This window comes from Miscanthus floridulus, chromosome 8 (genome assembly GCF_019320115.1).
Source record: "Miscanthus floridulus cultivar M001 chromosome 8, ASM1932011v1, whole genome shotgun sequence".
Taxonomy (NCBI): domain Eukaryota; kingdom Viridiplantae; phylum Streptophyta; class Magnoliopsida; order Poales; family Poaceae; genus Miscanthus; species Miscanthus floridulus.
The window spans coordinates 195,533,741-195,553,674 of NC_089587.1; the positions used below are offsets into that span (position 1 = coordinate 195,533,741).

Genomic DNA, 19,934 nt, shown 5'->3' on the forward strand with positions numbered 1-19,934 from the left:
ATATCATGCCCAAAAGAATGCTCAGACCAAAGTCATGAAGCCAGCAAAGGTTGTAATTAAATGCCAAAAAACAGTGAGAGCATGGTTCACGTAAAATTGTCGTATGGTACTGTATTTTCAGAATTTAAATGACATTTGCAACATCTACAAGTGAGATCATGACTCTGATGTACTCTTGTGATTCCGGTAGGTACTACATGGAATGCTTTGGAATTGATATACAATATATTCATTGATGTGCCAAAATTTTAAACCCAATAAGAAAGTTAACAGTGCATATGTTTCTCTCTTCATATAAACTAGCCAACTATTTTTATGTGAAAGTATTTACATTAAAACACATACTTTTAATCATGATGTCTTCTATCTCCATTCTTACCAGTTCAGTGTTTCAATATAAATTCAGTTACAAATTCAGTATAGAGTCCTGCTATATATAGGATCTGTAACTAATAGGAGCAGAGTTGCAAGGCAACATATGAAGTTACAGATCACAAGCTAAAAAAGGCTAAACAGAGGTCAAGTCTCTTCTACAGATATCTGCATGATTCTCCTAAATATATCAATTGATCAATATGCTCTATTCATGTATTCAATCTTTTATTAATATTATGCCATGTCTCCATTGTAAGGTTACAGAAAGAGACATTTTTATAATTTCTTTCACTTCAAACTGGAATAATTTAATATTGTGCCATGTCTCCATTGAAATCTAAAACTTGATATAATCACGCTACATGAATAATATCCAAGTAGTACTTTACGTGGTCTTGCCTTCTTTTTCTGTACGGAAGAAGAATATACAATTGATGGCTGCCTCACAAGGATCTATCATATGATATGTGCCTTATTTTTTTCACACAAGCAGTGTCATTCTTGGATTATATGCTGAACGTTTGAGGGGGTGTTTGGTTCCGTCTCCTAAATTTTAGTCGTTATCTCATCAAATATTTGGACATATGCATAAAGTTTTAAATATAGACTAATTACGAAACTAAATATACAGATTGAGATTAATTTGCGAGACAAATTTTTTAAGCCTGATTAGTCCATGATTTGACAACATGGTGCTACAGTAAACATGTGCTAATGGCGGATTAATCACTACACCACAACACCAAGTTTAGCGATGGACAGTCTGACGCTAAAAGCGGCTACAGCGACAGACAGTCTGACGCTAAAAAGTTATAGCGACAGACTTCTGCAGACGCTGTAAGTCCTGTCGCTAAACATCTTTAGCGTCAGACAGTACTTTTAGCGTCAGACAGTCCGTTGCCCTAATTTTTTTAGCGACAGATAGTCTGCTGCTACTCTTTAGCGACAGATTGCCTCCCAGTACTCTATAGCGACAGACAATTTGAAGTTACAAATGTTTTTAGTGACAGATGGTTTGACAAGATCATGTAAATGCATTTAAAAAAAATAAAAGGCTATTTGGTTGCAAATTAATATAAAAGTAACATCATTGTGCACGTTTCTCATACAAATAGATTCATTCATGACCAAGTCCAAACAGTCACTAAGACATACATATATGATCAGCCATTACAAACATGAATCAATGATTCATCAATGATAAGTCTACAGTATCAGCTACATGTATCCAAATGAGATTGACTAGCACCTCATTGGCAATGCAGAAAATATGAGTGGATCCACTACAACTACTGTCCACTACAAACCTCATTGGCTCCAGTAGTATCATCAACATGAAGCTCTAAGAGAACATCTGTTTTTCCTTGCATCTGGGTTTGTGCAACATCTGCTAGGGATACTTCAAATGCTTGCTTTGAACCAACCATAAAGGTTAGCATGTTTCCTACAGAGACAAGGGTAACAAACATTAAAATCAAACTGAACATATGTTAAAAGGGGTCCCATGTACTAGTGAAGTACTTGAACTGAAACAGTCGAGTACACTCAAGGTTCAAGCAAACAAATGAAGATATTAGCAGCCAAGAAATGAGCAGAAAATAGAAGATAATAGCAATCTTCAGTTTCAGTTCAGGCAAATCATTCTGGGAACTGGTGACCAAACATATAGTGATCATATTGCAAGCAACAACCAGTACTCAGCATTATGTAATAGCATTAAGTAATAACTAAATAAAGAGTGATCAGCATATTAATTTCCCAGTTCAGTCCTACCACATAATAATAGTAGCTTGAGTAATAGCAGTACTAGTCCTTAAAATTACAGCAACTGCTTCTTACTGAAACCTAAAATTCGGCAAGTGATCAACATATTAATTTCCTACTTAAACCTGAAATGAAGGGCACTGTGTTGGGTTCAAGAGGCAACACTCACAAATCTAGATCAGCAGTATGGCAAAGGAGGCACCACAAATGAAAAAACAGTACAGTAATGCTCATTCAGCATTTGCCTTGATTTAGGTTTGGATCATAAATTGTATCGAACCTCTATTGAAAATGAGCAAAACATGAAATGGGAGGTACACAGAGAAGAAAAAAAGCAATTTACATGCAGATGTAATCCTACCATAACTAACAATCTCTAGGAACTGTCCAGAGAGAATTCTTACAAGTGAAGATTAAGGCACTACACCTAAAGCACACATCGAACTGCTCAAGGTTTAATCAACAGATGAAAAACATACTGATTATGTGGACAGCTATGGCCACCTATTCCTTGTTGCTAAAACTGGGAGTGAGTGACAAGGACAATGGCAGTTGAGACAGGAATGCCATTACCAAGGCAGGTAACATACTAACAGCAGGCTGACAGTTCACTCTGTTGCTAGAAGAGCGTGGCATTGGCAGCCATCCTGACAGTGACAGAAGCCACACGGCTGGTGGCTGAGGTGGAAGATAGAGATCACTGAGGGTGCTAAAGAAACTGTGTAGGTTTACTAGGAGGAAAGTTTCTATATGAAGGTTTGAACTGTACATTCATTAATTCAAGTGAGCATTTAAGACATATACTAGAAACTGTGTAATAACTAACATCATGAGTAATCACAAAGAAACCATCCGTAAGTATTTTATTATAGAGTTGTTATTCCATCTCTTTCCTGCTCTGCAGGAGAAGATACTGAATAATTTACTTTTCTGTGCAAGTTAGTTTTCTAGGTTAACGCTCGCAACCAGTGGCTGGCGTTTTAAGAGAACTTTATTTATAGCACTGTTTTGTTTGGTCTTGGCTGAAGCTACTCTTTTGCCTCTTCTCCGCAATCTAGCATTGAGAGTTTAGAACCCTTCTTGCCTCTTCTCCACAATCTAGCAGGAGAGTTTACAACCCTTCTTCTGTGGGTTTGGTGGATATTTGTCAAGAAGTCAAAGTCTCATGTGTGGTAGGAAATTTTTCTTTCCTGAGCTTGTTTATTTAGAGATTTCAACTTTCTGAGGTTGTATCCATGTTTTCAGGACGGCTGGTCGAGTCTGGACGCCTGGGGACCGTCCAGAACGTCCAGGACGATTAGTTGTCGTCCAGGACGATTAATCGACCCTGGACGAGTCCCCTGGTCGTCCTGGTCGTCCCCTATATATGGGGAACTGATATACCATATATATTATATAGTTACTCAAACTAATATACACACTAATATACTACATGTTCTGGGCTCTAGATAGGTCAGTTGGCCACTTACCTGGCTGCTGCAGAGCCCTTTCTTGTCTTGCTGGCTGCTGCTGACAAACTGAAATTATAGAAAAATAAAGCACATTAGCAAGGCAATCAGGTGAAAGGCAATCAAGTGATCAACAAAGGAAATTAAAACAGTAAAGCACACAATTTAAACCAGTCCAGAACTGCATAGTGCATAGTTGCTAGTGGGCATAGTGCCACACTGCCATTGCCATAGTGCATAGTGCAATAGTGCACACATCAAGTCCAGTACATAAATAGGCAAAACAGCCAATGATCTAAAGAACTACTCAAGTAGAGTGCCATCTACACAAAAGCCTCCTCCATCTCCATCTGTTGCACATCCATGGGGGTCTTCATCCTCCTCCATTGGTGCCACAGGATCAGATGCATCTTGATCTTCTTGGTCTTCATTTCTTGCATCAGCATCATGGTCACTATCATCTTCTTCACCTCCAGATATATCTTGTGCTGCAGAAGTCCCCCTACGACGCTTCCTGTTCCTAGTATAGGTCTTCTGGACAGTGGCTACAGCACGGCTAGCAGCAACCCTAGGCAAGTTGCGAGCCCTTAGATTCTCATATGCACCAATAGCTTCATCCACAACAGTCCAAAGCAGCTCCCCACAATTCTCATCAACCCATTCACTATCCCACTGAAACTCTTCTAGCAAGAGAGGGTTGCTCCTCTTTCCTTTGCAACTAAGTTCTTGAATTTTTTGAAACCTATTTGTCATCTTTTTGTTGTAACTGACATAAACCAATTTATTTAGTCTCTTGTGCTCTAATCTATTCCTCTTTTTGGTGTGAATCTGCAGAAAAAAAAATAACATGACATCACATTGGTCTACAATTTCTAACAGCACTAACACTCTAGCAATGATACTTACACTAGAGAATTCGCTCCAGTTACGCTCACAACCTGATGCTGCGCAACAAAGACTGATAATTTTCTTTGCTAAACATTGTAGTTCAAATGCATGGCCACCATATGAACACCACCAATGAACTGAAACACAATTAGACTAGAATCAGCTCATAGCAAAACAGAATCAGCACAATTGAAGGAAAGAAAATATTCTAAACTTACTAGGGTTCTTTTTGTCTCTGTCCCTTATAGCTAAAGGCATTGAGAAGCCTTCACCTTCAGATTGTTCATAGTCATCAGCTTGCTACGAAATCTTGGTTGACACATTGTCATCAGTCACCATTTTCCATAGAACTTGATTGAACATGCCTCTTAACCTTGCAGCTTGTCTCTTGTCTTTCTCCCTTATAGCAAAGAACTTGTTTGGATTCAAGAATAGGGCTGCCCCATATAGCTTTTGTTCCATTTGGGTATCCCACCTCTTATCATATAACGCCAGCACCTGGTCAAGTAATTCAGTTTTATCTTTTAGAGATTCTTTGATGGTGCTTTTTGCAACATCCATGGCTGCAGTGATCTCAGGAGCTGCTGGTGTCTCATCCCCATCTGCAATCCTTAGAGCAACGAGAAGTGGTTGTGAAGCTTTCAAGCAATATTCCAATTTAGTCCGAAATGGCACAGACAGGATAATACTCTCAACTCGTTTGCCTTCAACAGACTTAGACATGCTGTTATTGTGCCATTCCTCGCTGACGACTAAATTTCTCAAGCCTTGCTTATTTTTATACATACTTGCCAAAGTGAGATAAGAAGTAGCAAATCGAGTCACAGCTGGCCTCACAAGATCCCCACCTATTTTCTGTCTCATTAGATCAAGTATCCTCACATGCTTGTATAGAAATCTGCTCACCTTCTTTGCTGAATCTATGACAGTGTTGAACTCCTTTATCTCTCCAATGTCTTGCAGCAACAAATTCAGGCAATGGGTAACACAAGGTGTCCAAAACAAGTGCAGGATCCTCTCCATTAGAATCCTTCCTGCTGCCTTGAAGTTGGACCCATTGTCTGTGACAATCTGCACCACGTATTCCCTCCCAATCTTGTCAATTTGCTTCTCTAACAAATCTGCTAGCAAATTCATATCAGCTACCTCACTTGATGCATCAACTGAACCTAGGAAGAAGGTCCCTACTGGACTGTTTGCAAGAAAATTGATTAGATGACGATGGCTAGTATCTGTCCAACCATCAGACATCAAAGTGCAACCATACTCTTTCCAAGCTTCCTCATGCTTCTTCCTCAGTTCTGTTGTCCTATTGACAGCCCTTTCTAACAATGGCTCCCTAATTTCATGGTAGGATGGTGAGCGGTACCCAGGTCCATACTGTCTAATTGACTCAAGCATAATCTCCCAGCTTCTAGAGTTAATGACATTGAATGGTATACGATTTTCATAAAAGAAATCAGCTACATGGTCATCAACAACTTGTTTGTTCTCTTTCTTTGTGCAATGCTCTATAGTAGGCTAAGAAGTCTTGAATTTGTGCCTTTCTGAAACTACCTCTTCTAGTGTCTTCCGAAGCATGGAAACAACTGACTTGGTGTTCTTTTGATTTGCTGGTTTTGATGAACCAGCAGCAGCCATATAGGCAGCGATGGAAGATTGAGCTACTTTCTTCTTTGCTTGTGCTTGCTTTTGCTTGGTCTTTGTACCAGAACTAGGCACTTTTTCTGGTTCAACTTCAGCAACTTCATCACCTTCACCCTCTTCAGAATCTTGTTGAACTTCAGGAACTACCACAACTACAGACCTTGTATTCTTCTTGATGTAAGCATTCATCTCTCGCTTAATAATCTCAGGGCAATTTGGACATCCAAGTGCATCACCATAACTTCCAGCAAGGTGTTGTTTGAACCTACTAATTCCTGAGGGAGTTATCTTATTACAAAAAATACATTGCACAGCGTCTTTCTTTGCAATATCTGGCCACCATCCAAACTTCCACCCAGGGTCTCGAGACTTAGCCTTCCTCTTGGGATCTTTAGCTTCAGCAGCCATTTTTGGAGGCAGTTTTGCTATGGCCTTTTCCACAAGAGATGCAACATCGGGAGCAGTTGATGCTGCTGAACCAGCAGCAGCAGTAGAGCCTGATGCAACTGAGGAGGCTGGAGCAGAACCAACTTCTCCTTGAACTTCAACATCAGGGATGTTCATGTACACTTCCACTGCACGTTGCCTCTGTTGATCTAGATCTACACAGAGAAATAGAGCTTCAAGCTTCAAAGCACCAAGATTGAACGAGGAGGTGATGACTGACCTGAGGAGGAGGAGCTCATATTCTTCATGCAGTCTTCCTCCCTTGCACAGTTGGAAGAGAGGGAGGGCAGCTGGAAGGGGGAGGAGCAGCAGGGAACCAAGGGAGGGCAGCTGGAAGGGGGAGGAGCAGCTAGAAGGGAGAGGGAGGGCTGCTGCTGGACTGGAAGAGTGAGTGTGTCTGCCGTGTGAGTGAGAGGCTGAGGGAGTGAGGGGGTAGGAAAGGAAAACCCTAATGGGCTTGGGCCAAAATATAAAATAGGCCCAGCTATCAGATACAGCCTACTCTCAGACTGGACGGGCTGGACGACTAGCACAGCCTGGACGGGCGATTAATCGCGGCTGGACGACGATTAATCGGACGACTAGTTTCCTGGACGGTCTGGCCTATTCGGAGGCCCTGGTCGAGTTGCTAAAACCGTCCAGGACGATTAGTCGCGATTAATCGCGATTAATCGGACGTCCTGAAAACATGGGGTTGTATTCCATTTTTCTTCCAATTTTAATTCTCTTATTTCCAGAAAAATGTTTAAAGGCATAATGCTCATACCCTGCTGTTTGTACTCCTCAAGTGTTGGGTGGTTTTATGTTGCCCTCTTAGGTAGCGTGATCATTTGACTTTATGTATTTTTCCATTGCTCCTATCCAGAACAATAATATTTATTTAAACTACATAAAAATAAAGTGTGCTATTGTTGACAAAAAAAATAACCAACACCAATTAAGAAAATATTTACTTATTGCTTTAGCTTACAGTAATCGGCCTGGTTATTACGAAAATTACTATAGGCGTATGAAATGTGGACCAGATTATTGTGCAAGCCATAAAGACGGGTGAATGTACCATCAAACTCAAAGAACTAAGTAGGTAAACAGAAAAATGAGTAAAGCATGGGTCGAATTGCGGCTTAAAGGACCTACAAGAGAGGCAGATCGATTGTTTGCCTCATTTCATATAAAAACTTCAGCCCTATCAAGCTTCATATTCATAACTACCAAAACAGCCACCGACAAAGCAGATCAAAACAATTGATCCCTAACTGATAGTTACAAGTGAAATATAACAAATATCCATATTTTGTCATTCATCATATAATACATGTGAAATTAATAGAAATTAAAATAATTAGGCACAAACCTGGCAAGCTACTAGGGGCAGGAGCAGTTAGTTTTCCAAAAGCCAATCTTTTCATTGTGACGGTCATAGGTCACAAGTGTATTACGAACAATGATGCCTGCCATTAAGGTCATTACTTTAGCTACTCAAAATGGCTAAGTTTCTAAATGCATAAAATAATAAACTGTTGTCATGATCTTGTAATAGAAACAGACTATTTTTACTACAGCCTTTGAATGAATCAAGAAAATCAAGAACCTTTCATTCAGACAATTGTTATAGCCAAGGAAACATATTTAAATAAACAGACCTCGTAGCAACAAAAAGAACAAGCAAAAGAATCTGTAGACCTCATAGCACATAGTAACAACTAACAACAGACTCGTGTTTTTCTTCACCATTATGGAGGGAGGGAGGGAGGGAGATTTCTATATCCTAAATCATTTTAGTTCACAATTTCTCCTACCCGGAATAAATAATTTTCAGGTGTAAGTGAGAGCTTCTGTCCATTTCCAAATACCAACAACAACAAAACCTTTTAGTCCCTAGCAAATTATGCAAAACCAATGAAAAAGGAAAAGAAAGTATATATATATTACAGGGCATCAATATTAGATATATTAATAGGGGATATGACATGCAAAACCAAACAAAACAAAAAGGAATTGTAGGTGCACCAGTCAACAGTGTCCTGGTAATCCAGAAGTTCGTTTGTAGAGCAACAGCCAAGAGAATAAGAGAAAAAGGAGGGATACAGTTATTAGCTAATGGACATGAAAAGGCGTCAAGGAGAAAAAGCAGGTTGTGCTAAAGTAGAAGTTTGATTCTATCTAGGGAAGTGTAAATTTATTTAGGTGTCATTAAGATGCTTAACTTCTTTTATGCAAGGCAGAAAAGTTAAAAAAATGGCACTAGTGCAGTTTTAGCCACAAATACTATTGATAGCTTCTAAAGCTAGACTGCCTTTTTTACATGGTACATTGCAAAAACTGAACTCCAAGCAAATTGATGTCACATGAAGGAAAAATAACTACAATAGAACAAATATCAAACAGAAAAGGTATGGACGTGTAAATAGCTTACAGCATCTCTAAAAGCCACGAAAGCTTGCTCTGGCAAATAAGCATATGTGGTCCCACTATCCAAAACAGTCCCATGCTTGCTGTCGAAGATCCTTGAATCTACCCGCAGTGCCTTTCCAGCAACATGTATTTCCTTTAACTCAATGTTGTAATATGGACTGTTGCCAATTTAAGATTAGCTAATAAAAATATGTACCACAAAAAGAATAAGGATCGGTTATCATATAGGAAACCATACATTACCTGCGGAGAGGGTCTGAATGTGAAAAAACCATGTCAGAAGGAGCAGGCACTCCACCAAGCACCATAGCACCACCACCAATATCCATACCGCCATAGCACAATGAGAATGAATCGCTTATGACACCCTTTTCAACAAGCTGATCCATTATGCTAAGTTGACCACGACCGAGGCCCATTATACCATCAGCACTAAAAAGGTCTAGACATGTGCCTATACATGTGTTGTTTCCCAGAAACAGGTGCGCCATTAGAACAAGTTGATGAAGGATTAGTAGGCCTCCTGGTTCCTGAAAATTCATGAGCATCAACCATCAGCCAAGGTGCCTGCAGCCTGCTGATATACAAAAGGCTTTCCCAATAAGAACTCATTTTATAATAAGAACTACTAGAAGCTCCTAGCAACAACAGTACTAACTTTTCAAGGTACTATCATTAAACATTATTGACACTATTCAGAACCTAACCTAACTGCTTGAGTTTGCTGGCAATAAGAAGCAGCAAGAGTAGTCTACGGATTTTAAGTTACATCATTGTCAGACATCAATACTCAGATTAGCTATTGGGAAACAATGTCTAATTCCAAAAGACACTTAAGAAAGCACATATCGTCTAAGTACGAGAGAGAAAAACATAAAGCAGAAGGTAAAAGTAACCATTGACAATTACAATATAGGATCTTGTGCATCTAAAAAGACAATGGATTGTAAGTCAAGAAGACAATTCTGGTTTGCAAATGACAAGAAGACAACCATATGACTGCATGCGACCTCTGAACTATGAGAAAGAACAGAGAAGACCAATCTTGGAATGCAATTACTTAGATAACAAAGGTTTCGGGATAATTACTTTGAACATTAATTCGCTATTTTTTCATTTAAATTCAACAATATTGTTCAGTCTGACAGGTCTGACATGGTCTACAGTTCTAAAAACATCTAAGCTATTGATTTGAAACATACTGTATTGCCAATTTACTAATTCTAGAGAATGGCAGTGTGACTATTATAAATTATCACACTGTATTGCCAAATAACACATAATTTTCAGCGTAGATCGGAACATATATATATATATATATATATATATATATATATATATATATATATATATATATATATATATATATATATATATATATACACACACACACACACATAACTCTAACCCTAGATCTTCTAAACACAGCACCTAAACATCCATACATACACAATACTCATCCATAGGAACATATGTACACACATCTGAGGCAGAAAACGGCTCACCGTGGACATGCATATCAGATCTGCAGACCGCACGAGATGGAGGAGCAACTAGAACGACTAGACGACGTAGATCGGATGGAGACGACATGGATCGAGCCCGCATCCAGGCCCATCCTGGCCTGGGACGAGTGTGGTGTTGATCCGCTGCTGCAGTCGACCCGCGCGGCGGCGCTCGGCCTTCAGCCAGCTCGCCCAGCCTGGGGACGACGGCGCTGGCCAGCCGGCTAGCGGGCCATGGTGCGACGGTGGCGGCATGCCAGGCATGGCTCTCGGTCGCCCTATCCCGGAGCGCGCGGCCCTGCCGCAAGGAGCCGAGGGGGGGGGTTGAGCAGGGCCCTGCGCAGGTGAGGAGGATGCGGAGGGAGCCGGCGTTGGCGCTTCCGGAGGAGGCGCGAGAAGAGAGCGCACGCTGGGGAGAAGAAGACCGAGGGGAGAGAGCGAGAGCCGCGTCGGGCTTCTGGGGAGAGACGCCGAGCGCCCGAGCTACCGAAGGGATAAGGAGCGTGGCTTGTGCGTTCTGTTTTTATTTTTTTTCTTGTTTGGGTTGGTGTGCGTTATATTTTCCTTTTCTTAGCCAGCGGTGTGGTGGGGCCCACTTATTTTTGGCGACAGACAAAGTGCCGGTATACTTATTTTTAGCGACAGATAGTTCAACGTCAAATATCAATATCTATAGCGACAGACAACAAATCGCTAAATGAGGATTTAGCGTCAGATGGTCTCTGAGTTATCTTTAGCGTCAGATCATCCATCGCCAAATATAATTTTTAGCGTCAGATGTCTGACGGTGAAGCGGTGTTGTGGTGTAGTGAATTAGGCTTAATAAATCCGTCTCGCAGATTATTGACGGATTCTGTAGTTTTTTTTATTAGTATCCGAACACCCCATGCGACACCCCATGTGACATCTAATGAGACACCTCTTAAACTTTAGTCACTGCATCCAAACACCCCTGAGCTTGTTGCATAAGATAAACTGAAGTAAGAATGATACATTACCTGCTGGATCTTGGGAGTATAGTTCCACTCGCCATCTTGCTCCAATTTGTGGTTTGTACCGCTATCAACTATGAGAGAATACTTTCCTGTGCTTTATAAAATGGCAAAGCTATTATTTTGAGACCTCAGCACCTGATCGTCCATATTCTTTAAACACTTTTAATTGAGCTTCCTGATGATAAGAGTATGTCTATTGTCCTTGGTGTGGCTGGAGCAAATTACAAGGACACAGCTGTGTGCATCATGAATCATCTTAGAGTTACCTATTCTATAGTCTTTTACCTTAGACCATGAGACATGAAACTCAGTTTGGTAATGTTTTCAATCACCTCCCGTTATAATTTTATCTCCTCAAGTTTGGCTGAACAAAACATTTTTAACAGTGACAAAAGAGAGAAGTGGTAGATTATCTTGGAGATATTAAGACTAGGATACAATGTGTTGATGCTTCCATACTCTTGGCCAGGACAGGTAAATTTTAGCATACAACCGAGACATGGAGTTGCTTCTGAAGAAACAACACAAGCTCGAGCCCTTGCATCAGAGATCTTCTTGCTGGTCATTGTATGCTTACTCTGCCTTCAAATAATTTACAAGACTGCTTGGACTATTTGCTTGTGATCTTGAAGATGTCATAATTTGTTTCCAGATTGAGTGATTAACAAGGGAATCAAATATAGAGGGGCTGGTTACCTACAGCAAGGGCGCGGCAAAGGCCGCGCCTGTCCTTCTAGTCACGACCGCACCCGATCCCGAGCGTCTCACCGTGCGCGCCGCTCGCACGGTCGCGCCCCTCCACGGCTCCACCTCGTGCTCGCTGCCGCCCCCACCCCCGCCCCCGCTATAGATGTCAACGGGGCCCCGTTCCCGAATCCCCGCGGGGAATTCACTCATTAGGGGACGGGGATGGTATGAATTATACCCCCCACGAGGGATTAAACGGGGTTGAAGTTATCCCCGTCGGAGATCACGAGGGCGGGGATGGTATGCAGGCCCCCGTCCCCGCTCCCCGTGGGGACCCAATTCCAAAGGCCCATATACTGACAATGCCCAATACCTGTGATATATAAGCAATGTTGCAACTCTAGCTCCCGTCGAAACGATCAACGGAAACGCGAAACGAAAGTTACATTTCATAGTCCCGTTATATCACTTAGGGTTTTAAACCAATTTTTATTAAGTGAAAATGCTATAGAACATATATGTGCTACTTAAATAAAGTTTGAAGTGCAAACTTTGTAGATGACGATGAAATACCTACGGCCCATAGAAATCTCCACGGGAACTAATTCTCCGCGGGAATAGGAATGGGGAGAAAGTCTCTCCCGTGGCACTCGACGGAATGAGGAAGAGGAACCAAAAAAAAATTCCCCATCGACATCTGGAGCCCCCGCCCGCCGCCTTCCGGAGCAGCACGCGTCGCCCCTCTCCTTCCCTACCGCGAAATCGTTCCCTCCTGCGAGCTCCTAGTATCTCCGTTCGGGCGAGTGTATTGGCAGACCCTTCTTCCCCACTCGCACTCGGTGGGCCCTACCCGCCTCCACGCGTCTCCCACCGGTCGCCCGCACCGCTCACAGTCGGTGGCACGGTGCGCAGCTTGCCGTTCTGGCCTGTACCTTATCATTTCTGACCCACGCGGGTTCGTCTCGGTTGGACTCCCCCAACTCCCGTTCCTCGTGAGGATTTTTTATTTTGAAAAAAAAAGCACCACAGCGTGGTGGAGAGGAAATTTTGCTGGGACGGGACGCGACCTCGCCGTCCTCATCGGTCAAAGGCGGAGGCGGAGGCGCTCTACACCAGGTTCACGCCGCGCCGCCGATACGGCCCGCCAGCGCCGAGGTGACCCCCCCCCCCCCCCCCCCCCCCCCCCCCCCCCCCCCTCCCGCCGAAACCGCCGGCCTGTTCTCGTGTAAAGGTACCCTGGTGTGCGCGGAGGCGGAGCTTAGGGGGTGCTCGATTCAGTGGCGTCGCCTCACCCTCGGCTTCGTGTTCAGGGTTTGAGCTTTCTGTAGGAGGAGGACATGCGGCTGGGGTTGGTTGCCTGCCTGTGGTTAGATGGCTAGGTTGATTCGCAAATCCCGCTACTGGATTGTGCTCTAGGGGTTCCTTTGCGTAGGAAATCAAGTAGGGATGATCAGGGAGGGTATCCAATCGATCTCTGACTGGTCTAATTTGGTCCAAAGTTAGCTTAGATCTGGTTAGTGTTTTAAGTCGTAGGCAGGACAAAGGCGATTTCATTCCTTGATGATTTAGTTAGCATTTTGATGAGTCCTATGCCTTCAATATTACTACCTCTTTGAAACAAGTGATGAAACCTGTTGCTGTGGGGGTCTGAGCTTTCTGTAGGACTTAGGTGGTGAGGCCATGCGGCTGGATTGGTTGTTCCCTTGTGTTAGAAGCCTTGTTGCTGTTTCCCTGTTAGCTTATTCTGGTACTGATATGTGTTCTAGGCATACACCTGTAAGTGTCACGGGAGCACGGAGTATTGGAAGACGATCTGTGACCGGTTCAGTAGGAGGAAATTTGTTCCTAATTGTTGTGTACCTTAGATCTTGTGTGGAGGTTTCCTTTTTAGTTGGGATAAAGGATGTTTTCTTCACTCGTTCCATGATGGTTTAATCAGCAAAATTGTTGAGCACTATGTTAGCGAATTCCAACACTGGTTTGTGCTCTAGGTGTCCCGAGGATAAAATCAAGCAGGAATGATCAGGGGGGAGGGGATCCAGTTAATTTAGGAGAAATTTGGTTCATAGGTGTGACCTTAGATCTAGTTGGTCTTTTCAGTCTTTGCTGGGACAAGGGCAATTTCATTGTTTCATGATTTAGTTAGCACTTAGCAGCTTGATGGATCTTATCTGTCAATCACCACACCTTTGAAAACTGACGGAACCTGTTGCTCCTTGTAGGTTAAGGTTGCAGGCTTGCAGCTTGGGATTGTGAAAGATGGGGACCTCTTCTGGCGCGAATTTCCATCAGCAACCTCCTCCGACCCAGGGGATGTTGCCTCCGAGGCATGGTCCGCGCCCCTCAGGGTTGCAGACCTCGCTCTCGCTGGCCTCTTCGGAGCAGGTTGGCTCGCCTGACATGCAGGAGCCTGGTTCAAACTCGGACCCAGGCCATGACTCTGCCACTGAGAGCGCCAGTTCCAAGGACACATGGCCTACTGAGCCGAACCAGTGCAATGGTGGGGTAACTGCCAGTGGTGTCGGGAGTAAGGCGGCAGAGAAGGAGAAGGAGGTGGCAAATGGTGTATCCAAGCTGCAGGTTATCCGCGGACCCTCCTCCCGTGTGGGTGGGATGCTTCTGCGGGAGGTTGCACGGGAGAGGGTTGATCTGGTCGCTGAGAAGATGAAGGTGATGCCAGAGGAGCACCTGGAGGAGGTCAAGAATGAGCTCAGGTCAATTCTGGAGGGCACTGGAGGTTCTCACCACATCGAGGAGTTCTTGTACTTGCAGAAGCTTGTCCAGGACAGGGATGATTTGACACCATCCATGCTTTCAGTGGCACACCATGTGCAGCTTGAGATCCTTGTTGCAATCAAGACTGGGATACAGGCCTTTCTGCACCCCAGCGTTACCATTCCACACAATCGCTTGGTGGAGGTCTTCTTGTACAAGAGGTGCCGGAACATTGCTTGCCAGAGTGCTCTCCCTGCTGAGGAGTGCAGATGCAATGTGTGTGCTAGCAGGAATGGCTTTTGCAACCTGTGCATGTGTGTCATCTGCAACAAGTTTGATTTTGAGGTCAATACATGCCGTTGGATTGGTTGTGATTTCTGCTCTCACTGGACACATACAGATTGTGCAATTCACAATGGCCAGATAGGAATGGGACAATCAGTGAAAAGCAGCATTGGTCATGCTGAAATGCTTTTTAGGTGCCGAGCTTGCCAGAGGACCTCAGAGCTGCTGGGTTGGGTTAAGGATGTCTTCCAACAATGTGCTCCTGGTTGGGATAGGGATGCTTTGTTACGTGAGCTTGAGTTTGTTTGTAAGATATTCCGTTTAAGTGAGGATGCAAAAGGGAGAGTGTTGTTCAGGAAATGTCTAGATCTGATTGAAAGGCTGAGGAACGCTCCAGCTGATTCCATCAATCCTAGGATGATACTACAAGCACTCCAAGGTCAGTTACTCACTCTGTCTATTTTCCCTGGCTGAAACATAAGTTTGCATTTGACTTGTTACTTGTTAGCTTCTTATTTTGTTTCTGTTCCTCTCATTTACTAATACTAATTTCTAAGTCTGCTTAGTTACTGCTTCGTGGCATTCTGTTGACTATGAAAATTGTTTACTCCTTCCGATCCCAAATATAAGTCCATTTACCTTTGTCCAAGGTCAAACTTTTTTTTAGCTTTGGCCATCATTGAGCAAATAGTAATATAGATTGGTAACATGAGGTTGATGTTACTGCATTTATCATGAAACATAAGTACTTCCGTAATATATAACACTTTCTACTATTAGTCAAAGTGTAGAAATGGAGACCAAATTGATGTCCTAGTGGACTTATTTGGGATTGGAGATTATTTTATTATCCAGCAGGTACTGCTAGATTCCAGTTGTTTATTTATTTGCTTTCCCTTGTATATCAAATAGTCAGACAACTTGATGATTTGGTACTTCTGGGATTGGGTATGAAGAAATGCCTTCAATTTCTTTTACTTCATTAAATCACTTTTTCTACTGCACTTTCCACCCACCTTTTTTTTTGAAAGCTCATTTTCCACCCACCTGAATTGACTCTTTACAACATAAAGTCTTTTTCCTGATATGGAAATGACAAATTTCACTTGCCTTTGCATTACAGACATTTTTTCTATAGTGCAAACGCACCTGAAATTTGTCATTTTTGAACCTTTTGATTTTTAAACCAGATCAAATTTGTGCGCATCAAATTTTGCACATATGTGGAAAATAGCTTCATCTATGGGTTTGTGAAGTTTTTTTGAAAGAACTTCTGGATGGGTTTTGTGTCTTCCTGATCCTAATACTACCCTCCAGTCCCATCCATTCATTTGCTCTCCAGTATTGCTCCTGTTCCTAATCCTTAGTGCCTGTCATTGGTGCCTCCCTGCATTTGTCAATACCCCTGTGCCATGGTCTCTGCTGCCTCATCCAGTCATTGTTGAGCCTTACGTTGTAGCGTTCAGCAGTTCATCCTGCCGCATCCAGCCTCCCCTTTAACCCAGGCAGTGGAACAGTGTCAATTCATTTTCACTGTGTTAACATGAAAAGATATTGAATTGGCCTAAAAACTGGGAAAAGAAATCAATCACTTATTATTTGTTCCTGTTAGGACTTGTTTTTTATGTTGTGTTGCAAAGCTACTGATTCTTAGCAGTATGGACAGATGCCTGTATATATGATAAAGAGTTAAATGCACCAGCGGGCCTCAAACTTGTAAGGGTGTGTCACTTAGGTCCACGAACTTTGAGAATGCATTTCTGCATCCCTTAACTTGTTAAATGATGCACCGCAGTTCCATGCCAACCACGTAGGCGTTCCATGCTGATGTGGCATGCCAGCGTGGCATGCTTTTTTATATTTAACCCCTCCTCTTCCTCTTCTTCCACGAATAGATTGTTGCTTCCCTCTTCTCTCACGCTGACCCTAGCGCGGTGGACACCGCGGCTCCCCTCTCCTTGCTGCTGCTCGTCTGCCTGTCGCCGTTCTGACCCACCAACAACCAGCACCTCAGTGCAATCGGATGACGAGGTGCTGGCCGTTGGTGGGGTGGAAGTGTGGAACAGCGGCACACAAATGAGCAGCAGCCAGGTGAAGTGAGCCGAGGTGTCCATCGGGCTGGGGTTGCGTGAGAGAAGAGGGAAGCAAGGATCCGTTCGTGACAGAAGAGGAAAGGTGAGGGTTTAAATGTAAAAAAAACATGTCACACTGGTATGCCACATCATCATGGAACGCCTACATGGCTGGTATGGACCTTTCGATGCTCCATTTAACGAGTTTAGGGACCCAAAAATGCATTTTCAAAGTTCATTACCTAAGTGACACACCCTTACAAGTTTGAGGGCCGTTAGTGCATTTAACTCTATGACAAAAATGAACTTGTGCCATTTATCTTGTGATTAAATGCCAGCAAGAAAAACTTTTGTTGTCACACCTAAACTTCTACTGCATTCAACATTCATTTTAGAGGTAGGCCTCTACTTAACTCATATATTTAAATGTAATAGCTTTTATAATTTAATAACTGGCTAAGATCAATTCTACATTGAACATTCTTGTTGTTAATCTTTACTAAAAGCATTTTTTACTGGATCAAAATTTCGCTGCTGTCAGTTCCTCAACTCTACCTAGCTTTTCTGCTTTTGTCATGATGTGAAGATATTGCTCATCCTGACTGAAGGTCAATAGCATGAACTAGATATCCCCAATATAACCATAATCAGTATACCTTAGACCTGTAACTCGTATTCATCTGATTCATCACATAAATTTTTGGTCTGGGTACTCCCTTAGTACACATGTTGACTTTGTTTGGCTGAGCTCTACTGGGTGCTTTGGATAAGCTCTTTATGGATGATGATGTTCTTTTTTCTTTATACGTTACGGTTAACATGACTTGTTATCTGACCCCTTTTTTTACAGCAGTTGTAGATACTACTTATATTTCTTTTTTCTGTGGTCGCGTACTGATAATTGATTGGTTGATGTACTATGGACATATATTTACACAGAGCTTGAGATGGACTCCTCCAAGATCTCCGAAAATGAAGATGTTGGGCATCTGATCACACCCCAGGAAGCCTGCAACCGCATAGCAGAGGTAGTCCAAGAGGCTGTGAGAAAGATGGAGCTCGTCGCTGAAGAGAAGATGCGACTTTACAAGAAGGCCCGTCTTGCCGTAGAGGCCTGTGACCGAGAGCTGGAGGAGAAGATTAGGGAAGCCCAGGAGCTGAAGGCGGCAGCGTCTGCGCAAGAAGCAGCAGGTGGAGGAGCTGGAGAGCATCGTGCGGCTGAAGCAGGCGGAAGCGGAGATGTTCCAGCTGAAGGCGAACGAGGCCCGGCAGGAGGCGGAGCGGCTGCAGAGCATCGCGCTCACCAAATCCAAGACAGCCGACCAGGACTACGCCAGCATGTACCTGAAGTGGCGCCTGGAGGAGGCGGAGGCAGAGAAGCAGTCCCTTTTCGAGAAGATCAAGCTGCAGGACAACCAGAGGCCAGCCGTGGGTGTGGGCAGCAGCAGCGGTGCTGGAGGGGACTCTGCGCAGACGATGATGCTATCCAAGATTCAGGACCTGCTCAAGAACGTCCGCAGCATGCCACCTAAGTCTGAGGGTCACTAATTGGAATAAGAGCTGCTGCTGGTCTGCTGCTGAGATTTTCGGTAATTATGTGTGATCTACTGATTTGTTCAGAGTTGAGGTTTAAGGAATTGTGTGGTGCTGTGAGAAATTCGAATCCCTTTACGTTATTGTCGCTAGGCGTGTTGATGCTGTTGATGTACTGTTGTAGGCTTATATACGTATTAACTCGGATGTTGCAGGTGGCCATAGTGTGCTTCAAACAATGTTAAAGTTACATCGTTAGACATGAATGAAACAACCTAAGCCAACAGTTGTGGCTCTCTGTACTCTCTATATATACACACATGCATGAGTTACGGAGCCCTTGACCAAACACATGTATGCTTCGTGAGTATGTATTGATCTTGTCTGATGCTTATATATCTTATGCTCTAATCTCTGTACCCGTGATAGGTTGTCATGTAACCACTCATGTTACACCAGAACAGGCCCGGATCGGTGTAGCGAGTTATGGTTACACCTGAATAGCCCCGGATCGGTGTAGCGAGTTATCGGGCTGCCACGATTGGGGTCGAGGGACATGCGTTGGGGAAGGAGTCTATCCCGATGTGATTGCAACTTGCAGCGTGTCACTCCTGCAAGTGTGAAAATGTGAATGCCTTTTCTTATTCCACCTTCAAACCTGAAACGAAGGGTGGTGATGACCCACATCGAATGGTCCATGAGGCCTGATTGTGAACTACCGCTCCAAATTATAGGCCTGATTGAACTTACTGCCAAATTATAAAATGTTTTGGTATTTATATACATTATTTTCACTATACATCTAGACATAGTGTATTAGTGTACATCTAAATGCATTATAATTTTAAATGGAGGGAGTAAAGTCTGCTACAACGGATTGCCTTGCAAGTTGCAAGCAACTAAAGCAACTTTCGTCTACTATGACCTGGCGAAGCATACTGCATACAGAAGTCAGAAACACACGATCAATATAATACACGCCAACTTTTTTTTTTGAGCAAAATATATACACGACAGCTGTACGTACATTACAGAGGCACAAAGGTCAACTTTTACAGTACTTCACAGATAAGACTAACCCTACATACACATCCATATATAATAAAGTTGGGCTAGAGCAGGCTAAGCAAGCAGTAATAGTCCTCTAAGCATTGCTTC

The 19,934-nt window shown here is 43.0% G+C and overlaps 1 protein-coding gene and 1 pseudogene across 2 annotated transcripts; one reads left to right on the top strand and one right to left on the bottom strand.

Moving 5' to 3' along the window:
• Positions 1–1,557: 1,557 nt before the first annotated feature.
• On the bottom strand, positions 1,558–10,588 carry LOC136474453 (aspartic proteinase 36-like). Of its 2 annotated transcripts, XR_010762929.1 has the most exons (5): positions 10,490–10,588; positions 9,228–9,514; positions 8,986–9,142; positions 7,924–8,020; positions 1,558–1,819 (listed from the first exon to the last, which is right to left on the bottom strand). XR_010762929.1 is itself a non-coding variant. In XM_066472025.1 (4 exons), exons 1-4 carry the CDS (start codon positions 10,496–10,498, stop codon positions 1,808–1,810), a joined length of 465 nt encoding a protein of 154 aa, XP_066328122.1. In that variant the 5' UTR covers positions 10,499–10,588; the 3' UTR covers positions 1,561–1,807. The 2 variants fall into 2 exon arrangements, 1 of the variants encoding a protein (XP_066328122.1); XM_066472025.1 differs by lacking the exon at positions 7,924–8,020 and having other exon boundaries at positions 1,561–1,819.
• A 2,385-nt stretch (positions 10,589–12,973) lies between these two features.
• On the top strand, positions 12,974–19,072 carry LOC136477841 (OBERON-like protein; annotated as a pseudogene).
• Positions 19,073–19,934: the final 862 nt, after the last annotated feature.

Coding starts and splice junctions, on each gene's coding strand:
- LOC136474453 (XM_066472025.1), bottom strand. Junction 9,143..9,227: donor CATTCAGACCCTCTCCGCAG/GTAATGTATGGT, acceptor AATTGGCAACAG/TCCATATTACAACATTGAGT.